Here is a 17,599-nt window from a genome sequence, read left to right as displayed (position 1 = left end):
CTCTACCCAGGGGGACAGCTCAAGGCTCTGTCTCAAAAAAAAAAAAAAGATCATTCATTATTATCAAGTAGGATTCTTTATCAAATAGGTTTTATATATGCAAATCAACATATGCAATACACTTCCTCAACATAATTAAGGACTGTAACCACATAATTTGATAGATGCTGAAAGGCATTTCATAAAGGTCAACATCCCTGCATGCTAAAAGATCTCAACAAACTAGGTATAAAAGGTGAATCCCTTAACACAATAAAGGTCATATATGACAAATCTACAGATAACATCGTATTGAATGGGGCAAAGTTAAAAGTTTGTCCTCTATGATCACACACAAGACAAGGATGCCCCCTTACAACACTTCTTTCTATTCAATATTGTACTGGAAGTCCCAACCAGAACAATTAGGCAAAAGAAATAAATAAAAGGCATTCAAATCAGAAAGGAGGAAGTCAAATTGCTCCTTTTTGCAGATGACATGATCTCACATATAGAAAACCCCAGGAACTCCACCAAAAACTGTTAGAACTAATAAACACATCACAAAATAACGAATAACAAAGCAACAAACAAAAATCAATAGTATTTCTATATACCAATAGTTAATGATCTGAAAAAAAATTAAGAAAACAATTCCATTAACAATAGCTACAAAAAATAGTAAGAGACCAAGGAATAAACTTAACTAAGGATGTGGAAGATGTCTATAGTGAAAACTATAAAACTTTGATGAAAGAAGTTGAAGGGGACACAAATAAAAGAAAATACATCCCATGTTCATGGATAAAGAATTAATAATTGTTAAAATGGCCACAATACTCAAATAGTCAATCCACAACTTTAATGCAAGCCTTATGATAAGACCAAAGGACATTCTTCACAGAAGTAGAACAAACAATATTAAAATGTATTTGGAGCCACAAACACCCCAAATAGTCAAAGTAATCCTTAAAGAAAAGAACAAAGGTATATCACATTACCTCCAAAACACACTTCGATGCTCTAGTAACCCAAACAGCATGGTACTGATATAAAAGCAGATTAAGTAGACCAATGGAACAGAATAGAGAACCCAGAAAAACAGAAAAAAAATTTTTAAGAGCAAAAGACCTTAATAGATATTTCTTGAAAGAAGACATATGTATGAGCTAATGTTTAGGTATGAGTTAAAACATCAAATTGTACCCCATAAACATACAGGCATCATCATTGAAATGTGCCAATTTAAAATATAAATAAGGAAAAAAAAAACAATCTAGTCCAGAACTTCTAAAATTATCATTTGGACTGTTAGGAAATGCCAGGTGGTGTGGGTAGAATCTGCTAATGTGAAGTCATTGTGGGTGCAGGGTGGTGCAGCCTCTGATAATGTCTTCGTTAGTCTTAAATTCTGACTTTTGGTATTATGTGAAGCCCCATGCAATGTTCAGTTGAAATCTAATCTGTGGCTATTGTTCTTCTCAACCTTGCTCTGCCTAATTCTACAACAAAGTATGAAGTGACATCTCTTCCAAGAGTTGGGGTGTATTTCTAGGATAGATGCCAGTTACACCATTTATCAGTATGAGGACCCTGAATTGATATTAATCAACATTGTCTTCATTACTTATTTGCACAAAAGTATGACAGTTATCATTATTTTTTAATTTTACCAATGAACTGTTCTACCATCAAACACTGTCTTCCTTGAGCTGCAATTAGAGGGTTTTTTGAGGCTATTCTTGCAGGGATTAAGTTTTTTTTTAAATAATATTTTCTCCGCATGTGCAAATATTTGCATCATACCCTTTCTTCTTTTCAGGGTGTGGTACTTGTCAACCTCATGAAGATATTTAGGGATCTTTCTCATTGCTGTGTATCTACGATAATTCTTTCCTTATTATAAGCTGACACATGCATCAGAAGGAAGCTTGTTTTTACCACCCATTTAAAAGAACATTTATCCAAAAGGAAATTCATGTAACTACCACCACAACAGACCCTGGCCATTTTTGATAGTTTATAAAGATGTGTTCAGGGGATTGTCAGAGTCAAACATTTGTGTTGCTCAAATAACTTCTAAGTTGACTGTCAGTCATGTGTTTGAGTTTGGAATAAAAATTCATGTTATTTAGTTTCTGCCTAACACACTTTACCATCAGCCAATTCATGAGGCCCACACATTCCTTATTTTCCTGTGCTCCTTCTTGTACAAGCTCTGGTTTTGACAAGGCTTATCCCAAAGGAAATGTATATTTTATCTAAATAGACACCTTAGTTAAAATCGTGTCTCTTTAGATTTTCATCATGCAGGAGGAAGTAAGTTCCCAGACATTGGGTTGATGTCCTGTAAAACAATTCTGCCGTTTCAGTTGTGGGTCACACATTTCTGCCTCTCCAACTAGGGAGGGGACACTGGTGGCTTCCCTCTCTATTGTACCCCCATCGTATACTCTGGTCCTGTAGGAAAGGAGTGGCTGTCATGTATGGTGACCGGTACTCTCTGGGCACCCTGCTGACCAGGGACCACTGCTCAATTTCAATGTGACTCTTTCCCCTTCTCTCAGGCTGCCATATCTCTGGGGCCACCATGGTGGCTTCTGTCTCACATTGCTGTCCTCAGCAGGCAAGTGGGTAGCTTCTGTACCTTATTTCTACCATCCTACTCAGAACACTTCTTGGGCCAAAAAGACAGGTGGGGCTGTCCTCAGAGCCTGTACGCTCCTGCTAAGTCTGGCAGAGGGAAAAAGGTCTTTGATTCTTATCTTGCAGTGGCCAGAGTTAAGTCTACAGTGGGCGGGAGACCCATTTCCAACCACATTCTCTCCTGCCTGTTCAGCTTCATAACCTTCTATTGGTTTCCTGGGTGGATAGTGATCCTTGTTTATATTTTTCACCATCCAGGAGCCTGGAGTGGAGGAGAAGTAAGAGAAGACTTGGGCACCCTGATTCCCAGACATTCCATGAATGTTCCTAAATGCATGTGCTTGAGGTCCTAACATTACAGTTGGGCAGCTTTATATATCAGGAAAGCCTTGAGGATGTTTTTGAAAACCCAAAGGTAGACTATGGCTTTCCTCTGAGTTGGTATGTGAGGTTTAAATTAGTCTTCGTACTAAAGAAGGAGGCATGTGTGGCTTAATTAGGGCAACTGCCAAGGAAGACGAGATGGAGAAGGTTGGTTGACAGGAGGGATGGTTGAACTTACAGCCAAAAAGTCAACTGAGAAATCCCTGCAGTGGAAAAGTTAATGGAGCTCAACACGTCTCATCTTCTGTGTCTAGAGTTGTCTTCTAGTCTTCTCTTTCCAGCTATCATCCCGCACCTCTCTCAGCTCTAGAAGACTCTATCACTCTGGTTAATTTTAGTGGTGTTTGGGGGTAAGGAAGGTCCAGGGATGGTCTCAGCATGGGCAAAGCAGAGTGACCACAGGAGTAGGAGGAATGTGGGCAGCAGCACTGAACAGCCAAGGGCAGATGGGAATGAAAACACACAGCTTCCCACGCCCCACCCCATAAACAAAAGAGAGGTTAAATTCAGAAGGATGAGAGCAGGAGAAAGTGGGGCAACTTGACTATTCTGTGTGTAGCTCCATCTTGAGTCACGTGATAACAAGCAAGGCAAAGACACATGTAGTGTGGTTTTTAGTTTTTCATTGGTACCTTAATTTCTTCAATTCTGTCTGGAATGTTGAGTTAGCTTTTCCCTATGAGTTCATTTTTCATTGGTTTATGCCCTTCTCTGAACATGCTTGAGGATGAAGAGTAGACTTTCAGCCTCCATGACCCTGACAGAGCAACCAGCACAGAGTGTCTGACAGACGTTATTAAGCTCCATAAATGAAAATGGATATACAGGGTGTACGTAAAGTTAATGTGCAATTTACTATGTTAAACTATTTTAAATTGTACACAAACTTCATGTCCATCCTGTGGATTTATTTTGTTTTTAAGTGATGATTTTTACAAACGCAGGGTTCAATAAGCACAGCTTCTAGAAGACTGCCCAAGTGCGAAGGTTGGCTCCACACAACCTGCGTGACCTGGGACAGATTACACAACATCTATTTGCTTCAGTTCTGATCTGTAAAATGAGCAACCCCCCTCCCTGGGTTGTTGGTGATGAGTGAACATATTCAGAACATCTGGAACCATCTTGAAAGGAGCCATTTGCTTTATGTACTTGAAATTATTCAAATAACCTCATCCCATCTCACATGCTAGGTCCTGTGGCACCGTCTAGTAAGTCCCTAATCCACTTGTCTTCATTCCCAAGTGTGACTCCTGGAGGGGAAACAACTGCCCTTCACTTTCTCTGCCCACTTTCCCTGAAGTATCATCTGAATACGCCTGAAGCAACTGCAGATGGGGCTGAAGGAAGGTTATTATTCAAGGGCAGGAAGATGGGGGAGAGGCTCAGATCACCTCGGCCACAAGTCTGAGCTAACGGTCAGGGGCCCTGAACGCTTTAGGCTTAACAGGCCTCATGAGAACCTGTCATCTTCTCCCAGTGAATTAGGGTATCTACTCTAAATATCTCCTGGAAGCCCTTTAAGGTCCAGTGGCCTGCACGTGGGGGTGCGTTCAACACAGGGCATATGAAAGATGACCTCCCAGTATGGGGAAGAAAACTCAGACTGTCTCTTTATAACTATTTGAAAACAATGTTCCATCTTTACGTATGTTATTGAATATAACCTCGTAATATTATGTGCTTATGATATCTACATGAAAGATGTGCCTGCATAATAGTGGCATCTGTTCAGACATGCCGGCTCAGATAGAGATGGTTTCTGAGGCTGGGAACATGTGAGGCCCTGAGATGAGATGAACTAGGTGGAGATGGCGGGGCAGCCGAGTAGGCACAGGGGGGAAGAGCAGGCGGCTTTGTGCTCGGGAGCTGGGGAGAGGTTCCTTCCCTTCTCCACCTGTATTCCCAAGAGATCAACCATGCGTTGCTAGAAATTTTAGTGGTATTATACTAAATATTTCCTCCTACTTCCTCAAAACTGTGTTAGTTCAAAGGTGCAGGCTGGGATGGAGTCTGGGACACTTGGGAATCATGAACCTTTGTTGGATCTCTGCCATGACTGTTACTGGAAAAAGCCCCCAGCAATCAGATTTCCCTTTGAGGCACTTAGAAGCCTCCGCTGCCTCACCTCACAGGAGGCAGGACAAGAGAAACACTTGTTATTCAGGGTGACTCTCCACTGAGGGCTGACAGGGTCAGCTAACTGTTCCTGTAAAGGGCTGGATAGTAAATATTCTCTGTCTTGCCAACAATATGGTCTCCGTCACCTGCCTACATTCTGCTATTACAATGATACATGGTGTATAGGCGTGGTTGCCTTCCAATAACTTATTTATGGATACTGAAATTTGAATTTCATATAAGTTTCATTTGTTACAATTATTCATCCTTTTCATTTTTTTCCCTGACCATTTAAAAATGCAATAATCATTCCCACACAAGAGCACTGCTAAAAGGGGAAAGCTGGACTTGGCCTTGGGGCCCTTTGTCTGCTGAGCCATGGCTGAGAGAAAACACTATAGTTTCAATTTTTAAATTTTTTTTAAGTGTGGACATCTTCCCTGCCTTCAGTGTGATGTAGGAAAATAAAGGTTTTTTTTTCTTATTGCAGGTAGTTTTTCATTAAGTTCCCACTTAGTTAACAAGGGATAATGTAAGAGCATTGGAATATGGAACAGAGAACCAACGTAGTCTCTTCTGCTGTCAGTTTTTATTCAAATTAAATACTGAACATGACTGGGGTTGTTATCTTTTTCTTTTACAAGGGGGGGGGTCATGGAAATAAAATTACCTTAGTTAATAATATACAAAAACTAAACCCTAAAGTAGTCCAGCTCCAGACGGGAGTGGACCTAGCAGACTGAGGGGGAGGGAAATTCTGGCAGAAGAATAAATAGGTATTCTTTTTCATCTAATCCAAGACATGTATTACCAACATTAGGTGGTGTTTATGATGTCAAAATTAAAATAAAGAGTATCTTGTGCCTTTCTTCCTAGGACGCAGTGAAATACTGAAATGTAAGTATCAATAATCAGCTGTAAAAGCAGCTTAGCTTGGTTTGATTTCAAAACATATAATTTACTATCATAATGCAGTTTGAGAAAATTGCTATGCTCTGCTTAGTGGTCACTAGACATTGCAATGGTCTGAGGATGGAGAGATTTGTGTGACGCTGTGGAGCAGAGTGCCTGCCTCGCCTCAGCCCTGCTGGGGCCAGTCTGTGTCATCGGCAGAGGAGAGAGCTCTACAGTCTGCAACCCGAGCCACACTTGTTTCTGTTTACGTAGAAATGCACAACTTTATAATAAGTGCAATTCTCAACATGGCTGTAATTACGTCGATTTTATAGTTAAGTGTCATCTAATCACAACATTTGACCAAGTATTTTGAAAATAGCTACATACTATGTATTCTGAAAAATACTTGTCTTTCTTCATGCGCCCTGTGGTTGTGTTCTACTCAAAAATATATATTTAATCCAGCAGCGGTATAGAGCGACTGGAACCATGTGTAACTGCCAACATGTGACCTTCCAGCAATAATTTCCCATTTTTCAACCTATTAGTGTGTTTGAAATAAAGTCCAGGCTTACCTTTCAAAGGATGGTACACTTTTAGTAAATATGTTTTTTTCCATATTGAAAATCACTTACCATTATGGGACATAAGTGTTTTATGTCCTACAAGGGACTCTGCTTTCTTAGAGTACTTCCATTTAGTAAAGAAGTTGGTAACAATGTGTAAAGCATTGGTATTGCTTCTTTCAATTTTTCTGTTTGACAAAAGGAACTTCCTACTCCCACTGCGCTTCTTTCTTTCATAATATACTCGAGTGGTTAAACTGGAATCACATCCTGTTTCCAGCACCATCATCACAGACATTGAGGATGGAAGCAGGGCACAAAGCCTTTGAGAAGCGTGACATACACACACCTCCTTCATTTGGGAGCACCACGTAAGCTCCCACAGAGGCCTGCCCCGTGATGCTCACCTGTGCTCGTGCGGTAGGTGCCGGTGTGTGCTGGCGGCACAGGGTCCCCCTGGCTCTGGCTGAGACTTCTCATAGGGGGCTTCTGATAGACGCGGTCTTCATAGATGGGGTCTATGTGGTGCTCAGGGGACTGCAGTGCCCGCAGCTCCGGGCCCAGGTGCCCATGCTGACTGCTGTATGAGGCTCGGGACCCAGCTGAAATAAATGAAGAGGGGGGACAGGAAGGCTCAACCAACATTCAGATAGAACTTATTTTTATCAAGGACTTATTTTATTTATTTGCACAGAATTGTTGAAATCTGCAAAAAAGTCAAATGAATAACATGAAATAGAAATACATCAGGCTAATCAGCTTATCAGCTTCCCCCAGCTGCCTGGCTTTGCACCAAACCTGATCTCACCCTACGGATGACAACATTTCTGAGATAAATCCACACGGAACAAGAGCAGGGGACGTCGTTTTTTCTCACAGCCTAATGAACGTAGCTGGGTTCTTCATCAAAGGAATCAGGCAGTCACTCCTAAAAACCTCTTACTATCCCATAGTCTTGGTCCCTTAAATTGTAAAACAAAAATTATCTTAAATGGGGTGGCACCTGTGGCTCAAAGGATTAGGGTGCTGTCCCCATATGCCGGAGGTGGCAGGTTCAAACCCAGCTCGGGCCAAAAAACTGCAAAAAAATAAAAATGAAATAAAAATTATCTTAAATGATGAGCAAACAAACAAGACACAATGGCAAAACCATCTTGATGTCTGTCGTTCCTGAAAAGAGAACTGGAATTTGTTCTCATCAGCAGTTTTTGTGGGAACGATGGATAAACCCAGGTATTTAGACTTCCAGCAGCCTAAATCCCAAGGGGAGCGGATGGTAAAGAAACAAGTTTTCCTTTACTCTGACTCCCCAGGAAGTATCTGCATCTAGTATAACTCCCTCTGAACAAGGTACAAATGGTTGTCACTCACGGGCTTCATCTTTAAATTGAGGTTACACATCACTGGGCCTAGGAGCACTGCTGAAGCCTTACGTGTGTGACTTATTTGTGTCACTTTGCACGGCACGGGAAGAGGCGTTGCTTTGAGGCAACGCTGCAGAACTGTACCACCGTATGAATGTCTTTAAAGGCAGGAAGCTTCTGTACATCGGGAAATAAGGTTGTAATGAGGGCTAAGAGGTCGAGTGGGCAGATAGGAAAGAGGATATATTGGTCGAGAGCCAGTATTTCATCCCAGGTACAGTCAAAACTACTGGGGCAGAAATGGCTGGGGAATTCTCTGCATCAGGCACAGGAGATGGATGTGGGCCACCAAGAAGACGTGGCATCTCTCCATGGTGGGTAGAGACACAAGAACCAATGGAGACGAGAGCTGATTTTAGGAATGAACCTTCCGCAAAATCCCTCAAACCAATGCCCACATGGCACCTTGGGATTCAACTGTGAACGGTCTTTTAACAGTTCTCTCTCCACTCCTTGACCTGGGCTGTGTCTATAGACAGCTCCCCCTCCGTCCTGCTGCTCCAGCCTTCACCAACCGTCACTTTAAAGGCAAAGTCTTCAAATGCTCAAAGATAGGGCTGCTTCATCTGGAACACGTGGCCCGAGAGTGTTAATATTCTCATCTAGAATATTTGTGGAAAAAGCCATTCAAAAGATTTCAAATTGTCAACAGATAAACATCCTACTGGTATGATAATTATCACAGGCTGCTTTAAATGCAAGTAAACAGAAAACAGCATTTTTGAATGATAGGGGCAGTGCTCAGAGCTCTATGAATTCAATGTTGATAAAAATCACCGAGTGTTTTGAGGACAGGAAAGGAATAGGGCAGACAAGTTCCTTACCTTTCCCTTTGCTAGTAATTAAATGAATTCTGATTTAGATAGGATTCAGATGAATGATAGAGTCAAAATAACTGTTTTGCATAATTAGGTTCATTGCATCTGATTTATCAAATGCCAACATCACACTGAATACCGTCTCAGGCTTGTATCTTCCAGGAATATGTTTAAGTACAATAGGCCTTGAGTTCCTGCTGTCAATTTTCACTCCCGAAGGTTTCAATAATATTGCTAAGAATTTAAAAGTGAAAAAATAATAGTCATTCTCTCCGAATATCATATAATTAAGTAAAAGTTACCCTTCACAGTAGCTCTAGAGTTGGAACTTTACCAATATTGTTTCATTCTAAGCCTCAAACAATGTCTCATGATGACCGGTGAGGGGCCCTGCTAAATTGTTAGGTGGTGAGGTGCTTAGTGCATGTGTGAAAATGCTCTCATGACAAGCATATACTTGGCACTAGGAAATTTTCATTAGCATCATAAATGAAATCAACGACCGAGGGTCCTCATCCAAGGAGCAAGGAATTTAAGGTAAAGTCTTCCTCTGTGGTTACTAGACTTGCAGTGTGCTGATGTTAATAAAAATACCATGATTATTAACTCTTTGAAAAGTATACTATACTTTTTAGCACGTTCTTAGTAAAATCATAAGCTCAGTGTTTCCTTGTCAAAAAAAATGTACAACACCCAGTTGCATATTTACGCGTTATGCACAGCACTGAATGAGATGAGGCATTTTTAAAGGGAGCATTATTTGCACTTCTTTTTATCCATTGTGATCAAGTTTCAGTTGCCCATTGTGGGGGGGCATTATTGGCAAGAGAGATGGAAAAAAACTAGGGGAAAGCAGAGGCCAAGGAAACAAAAGTTCACAGTGCCACTGCTGGAATTCACGTGCTCTGTCACCCTCTCTCATGAAAGAGCATGTCAGATCCATACTAACAAGGCCTATTTTATTTTGGACAATTTTGAGAAAAAAATTCTCAGGCAACCTCTTCTGGGAACATGCTCAAAAATTTCATCAGAGGGAGTATATATTTGCTGATTTAAAGAAAATGCAATTTTCTTTCACCACTCTGGTCTATTTGACAGGGAGTCCTCAGCATCCCACTGAACTCAAAACACCACGAGCATTTACATCTCTGCTAGGAACTGGAACTATGTTATCGCAACAAGAAAAATACTGGAGAAAACGTCAGAGATGTCAAGGCCAAGTATTCTCACCAATTGCATCGGTGGAGAATAATTCTGAGAATCTGACCTTGACAGGACTACCAAGCTCAATCAAAACATGGAGGAGCCAAAGAGAAAAGGGGAGCAGACCCAGGAGACCCCACCAGCACCCTTGGCGGCTTCCCGCCCCTGCAGACACGGCGTCCTGCAAGTGTAAAACCTGTGTCTACACAGCATCTCGTGACCAATGACTGCAACGATTCCGACACCATCTAGCATTAATATTTCAGTTTTATAATGTGGTTTTGCTCTTCCTATTTCTCCTCTTCACATGACAAAGCAATTTAGAGAGCTCAGGCACTGTCAGGTTCTGTCCATAACGTGTTTCTGAAAAAGGCATCAAGACTCACAGCTGAGACATGAGCGCTGGCTAACAGAGCTCTTGTGATGCAGGAGGGATAAAGGGCCTTAGGATTCTCCCACATGTGCTCTATGCAAGTCATGATTCCTTATGGGTCCAAGAAGCCCTGGGCAGTTGGGGAGAACTTGCAGGTGCATTTGGGGCTGGGCCTGAGCCAGGCTACCACGTCTCATGGAACCTCAGAGACATTTTTACTGCCATTGGGGCTAAATTCAGCAGGTGCTCGGATGGCTCAGAACCCAAGTTCTGAGAACCCGGACCTTTCAGCTGTGGAGCTATGGGAGCAGAGAGGAAAGGGTTCAGTCCTGTGGCAGAGGGGGTAGAATGGATTCTAGGGCCTCAGAGAGGCGAGCAGAGTGACCCACTGGAGGACGGACGGGCATGAAACCTCAGGCACTGCTGCTTCCATGCTGGCACCTCTGTTCCTACACTTTACAGGCACTACTACTATGAAGAGGCTTGACTCACAGCTAACTATCAAATCCTGCACACAAAAGGGAGCTCTGGGGCATCGGTGTTCAGTATACAAGGCTCTCTGAGACATAAATGTATCTAAGGCAGTAATTTTTCTGCTGTTTCTTATACCCATTTTGTCCAAAGAACTTGAAATAAGATGTGAATTGTGTCCCAGATCTGTCTCCAACCAGCTAGATGAACCAAAGAAAGTCATCACAACTCTTTGATCCCTTGTTTCCTTAGGTGTAAACACAGAGAAAATAATCTATGCATCTGTACAACACTGGATATTGGAAGATCAGAAGGAAGGGGGTCACGTGTGAACTTTCTCTGTGACGGATAAAGCAACATAAAAACAGGTGTTATCCTGTTACTTGATCTTAGAATCAGGAAATCGTGTCAACTCAGGCACATATAGCTTTCAACTGAACAAAATGATCAAATACTTCTTAACAAAACCATCCAAATTTCAAAAATAACTTGGAAACTTAATTTTGAAATAATCTAAAATATATTGATTTTTCCGATAATTTTCAGAAATCCTAGTGCAAACTGTAAATTTTATGGATTCATCTTCTATTTCTTAAGAAGACTGAGTTGCTTTCTAATGGACAATTGCCAAGAAAGCAGGAACGGGTGAAGTTTAAAGGGGGAAGAAAATATTGATGTGACTGTGAAAGAATCCTAGGACAGGATGGGGCATAAATTAAACCTTCAAATTGAAGTTAACAAATGTTTGTTAATCCAGCAGGAAGCCAGCAACAGACTGGCAGGGAGTTCCTGACATGGAAAATGATCCTGAAGCTGAAAGGGTTGAAGCATCGGTCAGCACCTCACTTGTGAAGAATGGCACGCCATATCTACATTGGGTTAGAGACCCCAGGCCCTGTTTTCATCTGACCAGCAAAATGACATTATTTTTAGAATGTGTGCCACATTTTACATCTATGGTTTATATGTACCAATTAATTCATAGTGATCGATATAGTCATTCATGCATTTACTTGGTTATTTGTAGACAAAGGAGGGCATGAATGCCTAGTGCTTGGGGAAATTCCAGGAGTTAAAGACGTCACGTGCTCAAGGTGGGCAAGGTTCCTGGCCTTGCAGAGCAGGGACACGTCACATTCAGGCAGACAGGGACAAGGGAACTGGAGAAAAATGAGGCAGAGCAGGAGGAGAGAAGAGAAAGGGGCAGGAGGTTTGCATAGGGTGTCAAGAAAGTTTTGTGAACAGGGAGCTGTGGACATGTGAGAATGAGCCCCCCTGGAGGAGGAATAACCCGCTTCTGGGGAGGAGGCGACCAGCAGCAGAGGCCATGGCAGAAAATTGACAGAAGTGATTTTCTGGTGTCTGCTTGTCTGTATTGTCTTTCAAAAGAAACACAAGTATATGACCTCTTTATGAGTTCCTACTGAAGTGTGCTTGCTGAAGCTGTTTTTATTTTTAAACTCAAAGTTTCAAAATTACAGCAACCATGTTTTTTGCCAAAAGCATTTGAAACATTCAGAGGAGATCACAGGCAGCAATGTTGGGAGAACTGCCTGGCTGAAGATTCAGCGCTGGCTTCTGAGATTTCTTTTTTGCATCTGAAGTTTTGCTTATTAGAATATGATTAATTCCCAAATATTAGTTTCTTACTGAAAAATCATCTAGGAAACAAGCTGATTTCTGTGCAGCCCCCAAGATCTTCTGCCCAGGCCCGTCCAAGGGGGGGGCGTCCAGGAGCTTTGTAATGTGAATATCAAGCCTCTGACCACACTGTGAGCCACCTTGTCCCCAATAAAAGAGAAAAGGAGGAGACATGTTTAAAAGAAAAAAAAATGTTTCTTACATCTTACAACCCTCAATTTATTATTTCTTCCCTTATTGAAACAATAGTATTTATTACCAGATTATGCCAATTACTGAGTGGAACGAAACAGGCCCAGGATGGGTTTTATTGGAACCCATTTATATTCTTTTATTTCTATACTCCTTGATTCACGATTCTCTAATCTAATGCAAATTCACCTGCCTCTACAAAGAAATAAAAGTTTGTATGTTCATACCTTGAGACACCCCTACTAGATTATTAAGAAAATACTACCATTTAACTCATCTCTTTAAGTTTGACAGCTGGTTTCAAATGCTCACTTGCAAAGAAATGGAAGGAGAAAATGAAGGGTCTGAGTGAGCCAGCAGGATGAATCTGTTTGTGAACAGGACGCAGAGACAGTCCTTTCATTTCTAAGATAAACTGCTGTCTTCTGGAGAGAAAACAAAGCTGTACATTTCTAACACTATGAAGGGAGTCCTAAATAGGTCCTAGGAATTCAGGCTTTTTAAATAATTATGCAATCAGTCCATGCATCGCTAGTTATTAATGATAGTATACCTTTGAAAGGCAAAAGAGAACTTCCCTAGAGAAGGGTGGAGTCTGGAACAGAAGCCAGTTTTTCCTACACAGATTTCCACTATTCTTATCTTTTCGGGACACCCTGATGTCAGGAGAATGTTCTTTGCTCCTACTCAGTCTACTTTATAAAGCCCAGATTTTCACATATCATACTAAGTACAGTGTGGTTGCTATCAGAAATAGTGACTACTCACACAGTCTCTGGCAGTGCATGAAAACATGAGATGATTTGTATTTGTGACTTTCTTGATGAGGTTTCCAATGCGATGTCATTATTAAGCCTCATCACACCTTTTAACAAATGGAGACTGTAACCTGTTGGGACTCAAATACTTTTCAGGGAGAATAATTTAAAGAACAGCATTACCAGTCAGGGCAGCCCAGGGAGTGTGCCCAAGTGCCCTGCTCCTTGTCCATGTGCTTTCTTGCTAACCCCAGGCATTTCTTCCTATTAGGAAAACAGGCTACTTTGGTTTAGTTCCTTTCGTGATGGCAGGCACTAGGGAATTTGAGATCCTGGGATGGGGTACAGTGAGTAATGTGGAGTCTCGTATCAACCTTTGCATTTTTACTTTTAGCAAAAGGTTGTGTGTCATCAAGGACATGGACGGTGTGAATTGTGCCACAGTTCACACTCACTCAGCTCCAGTTTAGTAAAGAGCAGGTGGGAACAGACTGTCCAAGGAGCTACTGATAGTAGTGAGATGCGCTAGGTAGACAGTGGGAGTTTGACACCTGTCTCCAGCATTTGTTTTAGGTTTCTTATCTCAGGCTAGCTAGAGAGTAGCTCTGATCGTACTAGCCATGCATTTCAATATTTGTCAAAATGCCATGTGCATACAAATGACTTGATTTTGTAGGTTTGAGGAAGTGGCCTAAGGGTCTGTGTTTCCAGCCAGCTCTCGGGCAACACTGGTGCTCCTGCTGGTGGACCACCCTTTGAGAAGCCAGAAGCTACTCATGTATCTGATTATAAGGAGCTCTGGAGACAGACATATCCACGCCTTGGCTTCCCCCTTATTAAGCAAACATGAGTGGCCTCACTAAGGCACAGGTCAAGGGTGTAGTTGGATGCTGGCCATGCAGGGGGCTCACAAGGTGCCCACGAGCCCACACATAAGACAGGCCACAGTGACAGCTGGGCATTCTATCGGAGGCTACAGAGGGACTAACTATACTTCAGGTGGCTGAGTCCCACTCCAGGAAGGTCACACAGGCCTCACTGAGTAGGTTTGCTGGGGCCAAAGTCACTTCTAGAGGGAAAAAGCCAAAAGCACCTTTCCATCTACAGGGTGGACTTTACAGATGTGGGTGGACTGGAAGATCTCTGCTGAGATGCTGGTGTTTCTCGGTTGACTCTGGGCCCAGGTTTCTGGGTTTTCCTTGTGTTGGCACAGCACACACATCCATGGTGCTTCTCAACCCTGGCAGGATGTGTGTGGCCTTCAGGTGGGAGACCTGGTAAAGAGCGCTGATGCTGTGGCCCTACTCCAGACTAGGAATTCAGGAGATGAGCCCAGGCAATGCTCACTCTCCCCGCGCCTCTAAGAAGCAGCCTAGTTCTGAATGGTTAGGGCTGAAGCTCGTAGATTTTGGGCACAGATGTAGGATCTTAAGGAGCAAGTGACAAGGTTTGGTTCTCAGCAGGTCCATGAAGGCCAGAACTGCAGAAAATCCCCAGAAACATCCATTCCTGAATGAGGGGGAAGGGAGGAAGGTCCCCATAGAGGGAGCTTTAGTTTCTGAAGTTTGCAAGAAGGCAGCAATCCAGGAGAGCAGAGAAAGTAGAGTATGGTTTCTGTCCCCACCCCCCACCTGCACTACACTCTGCTGCAATTAGCGTCTTGCTGGGCAATCCCCAGCCAGGCACAGACTGCAGGACACTCCCTGCTGCCTTCCCTTCTGGACGCCTCTGGAAAAGGCTGTAAGGTGTGAAGTCTGTGAAGGGTGGAGATTTGTGCTGTGAAACTCACCTGTGTCCTCTGACCTCTGGCTAAAAAGAACTTGAATGGAACTACTAGCAATCAAGTGAGAGAGAGTCCAGGCTGAACCTGGGGAAAGGACTTTAAGAAGGTGGCCACCCAATCACCCCAAACACTGCTCAGCTGAGACAAGGTTACGTAAGAAATTGAGGTGAGGGTGAATTTTGGATTCTTATCTTTGTACCGAAGGGCAACGTAATTTGATTTTAGCCTTGTGATTATTAAAGTTTAAAGTCCTCTGACACGCCCATGTAAAAGGAGAAATGCTTACTGCATTTAAAATAAGCTTCGAATGACATCCCCTCCCTGGGAGTAGCTCTTGGCAGTGGTGCCTGGGGGGAAATGGGCTGGGAGTCTGGCTCTCCTCTGTCTTCTGATTGTCCTAATTAACTGCTGATGCAAAGCGATCTATGATTCGGTGCTTTACTAATCAGTTGCCGGAGTTTTTATGGCCATATTCACACAGATACTCTTCTTCAATGTCATTTTATCTCCCAGCAGCTGCTTCTCAATACCCCATTAGAGCAAAGCTCAAACAGTGCATCTGGAGTCCGGCTTCCAGAACTCATTATTGGGGATAATTACGGATATTTCTATGGAAGGAATCCGGACAAGGTGTGCCTCCTCTATCTTTTTTGTCATAGTGAGATGCAAAGCCGGCCAGACCTGTAGGCTGAGGCTTCAAGGGGACCAGTAGTCCCCATTCTGCATCCCCAAGAGCTGACTGCGGTGGGACCCAATGCTCAGGGTTCATTTCTGATGATGTGACTTCTGCCCAGCTAAGGGCACAGATGAAATTCTCAATGTCTGGACAAGGAGAAGGGTTTTACCAGGCCAACGTTGTCTGAAACATGCAGTACTCTTCATAAATTGGTTTAAATATTTTTTTAAAACATGGGAACTAAGATGTTTTGTATTCAGCATCGTAAACACAGGCCTTTTTATTCAAAGTTGTACTGGCTGTATCCTGGGTAGGCTGCGTGAATTCCCCTTCAGAAATGAGACACTTAGCTTCTAAATGAAAGCTTACAATGCATTATCCCTGTATCATTCTCTCCTGCTTTATGTGTTTTGCCAACATTCACAGAGTGGCCTTTGCGCTAATTCCAGATGATGAAGACACCGTTAACACTCAACATGGTTTATACTGAGAAGACAGCAAACCGCCTCACGGGCGAGGCATCCCCTGTGCTCACTCCCTAATATCAACATTTTATTAATTGTTACTATTTCATTCGACATAATATTCAGTATACACCAAGAGAGTTTTAGAAGAGAGGAATTGTGCTGTGCACTGAACAGTTCTGAATTGGACTAACATTGCCCCTTGATTCTTTTCCTTTTATAATTGTTAATATGTGTATATGCACATTTATTTTTAAACTACGATTACTCAGTGGTGTATACGCATCATTTGAATACCAGTTACGTTCATTAAAACGTTACTTTCCTAATATATACTATCCAATTGTTGAAATTAAAGCATAGGAAAAATTCTCCTAGCTCTTTTCAAATTTCTTTATCCCAGGGAGATATTACTTAACCATTAATTGGTATCACATCTTAGTGATGCTAGCAATGCTTTTCTAGTACAGAAAGTTGATTTGTGTGACTCTTCCGGTACAGAGTAAATACTGCATGTTTGCAAAAGGCTACCAAGGAGAGGGGGCCTGTGTCCATGTGAACACACGTGGACACAACAAGCTGACTATTGTTATCTGAGTGTTTGCACCTCCCAAATTTATGCTGAATGCTACCCCCAATGTGATGATATTAGAAGGTGGGGCGTTTCAGAGGTGATTAGGTCATGTGGATGGAGCCCTCAGGAGTGAAATTAGTGCCCTTCTAAAAGAGACCTCCGGAGAGCCTTCACTTTTTCCGCTATGTGAGGACATAGCAAGGATTCACCATCCATGAACCAGAAAGTGGACCCTCAAGACACTGAATCTGCCACCACCTTGATCTTGGACTTTCCAGCCTCCAGAACTATAAGAAATAAATTTCTATTGTTTATAAGCTATACAGTTATGATATACTATCATAGCTAAAGAGATTAAGGCACTGGCTCAGCCATGGAGAAGACTATGGCATTACCTGATTCTAAACAGCTGAGCTTAAGACTTGAATAATACCTCTCTCAGTATCCAATGTACACACACCTATTATGAAACTAATTTAAACCTTTTTATATGAAAGCTATAACCTAATGACAACCTAAGGATATGGGGAGGGGGGAGGGAAGGGGGAGGGAGAGGGATTCGAGGGTTCACTTCTGTGGTTCATCTTGCAAGGGTACAAGTGAATCTTTCTATGAGTAGAATATGAATG

The 17,599-nt window shown here is 42.3% G+C and overlaps 1 protein-coding gene across 6 annotated transcripts in view; it reads right to left on the bottom strand.

The window, feature by feature from the left end:
• CTNND2 (catenin delta 2) overlaps window positions 1-17,599 on the bottom strand; it is an 889,124-nt gene that overhangs the window by 372,226 nt on the left and 499,299 nt on the right. For all 6 annotated transcript variants that reach the window (XM_003789546.2, XM_012805017.1, XM_012805013.1 and 3 more), the window contains one exon: window positions 7,001-7,195. In XM_003789546.2, the coding sequence (XP_003789594.1) occupies window positions 7,001-7,195 (195 nt within the window). The remainder of the gene's footprint in view (window positions 1-7,000; window positions 7,196-17,599) is intronic.

Source organism: Otolemur garnettii, unplaced genomic scaffold (assembly GCF_000181295.1).
Source record: "Otolemur garnettii isolate 467f Iridium unplaced genomic scaffold, OtoGar3 scaffold00033, whole genome shotgun sequence".
Taxonomy (NCBI): domain Eukaryota; kingdom Metazoa; phylum Chordata; class Mammalia; order Primates; family Galagidae; genus Otolemur; species Otolemur garnettii.
Note: the sequence above shows the minus strand (reverse complement) of the source record. Positions and strands in the feature narration are given on the sequence as shown.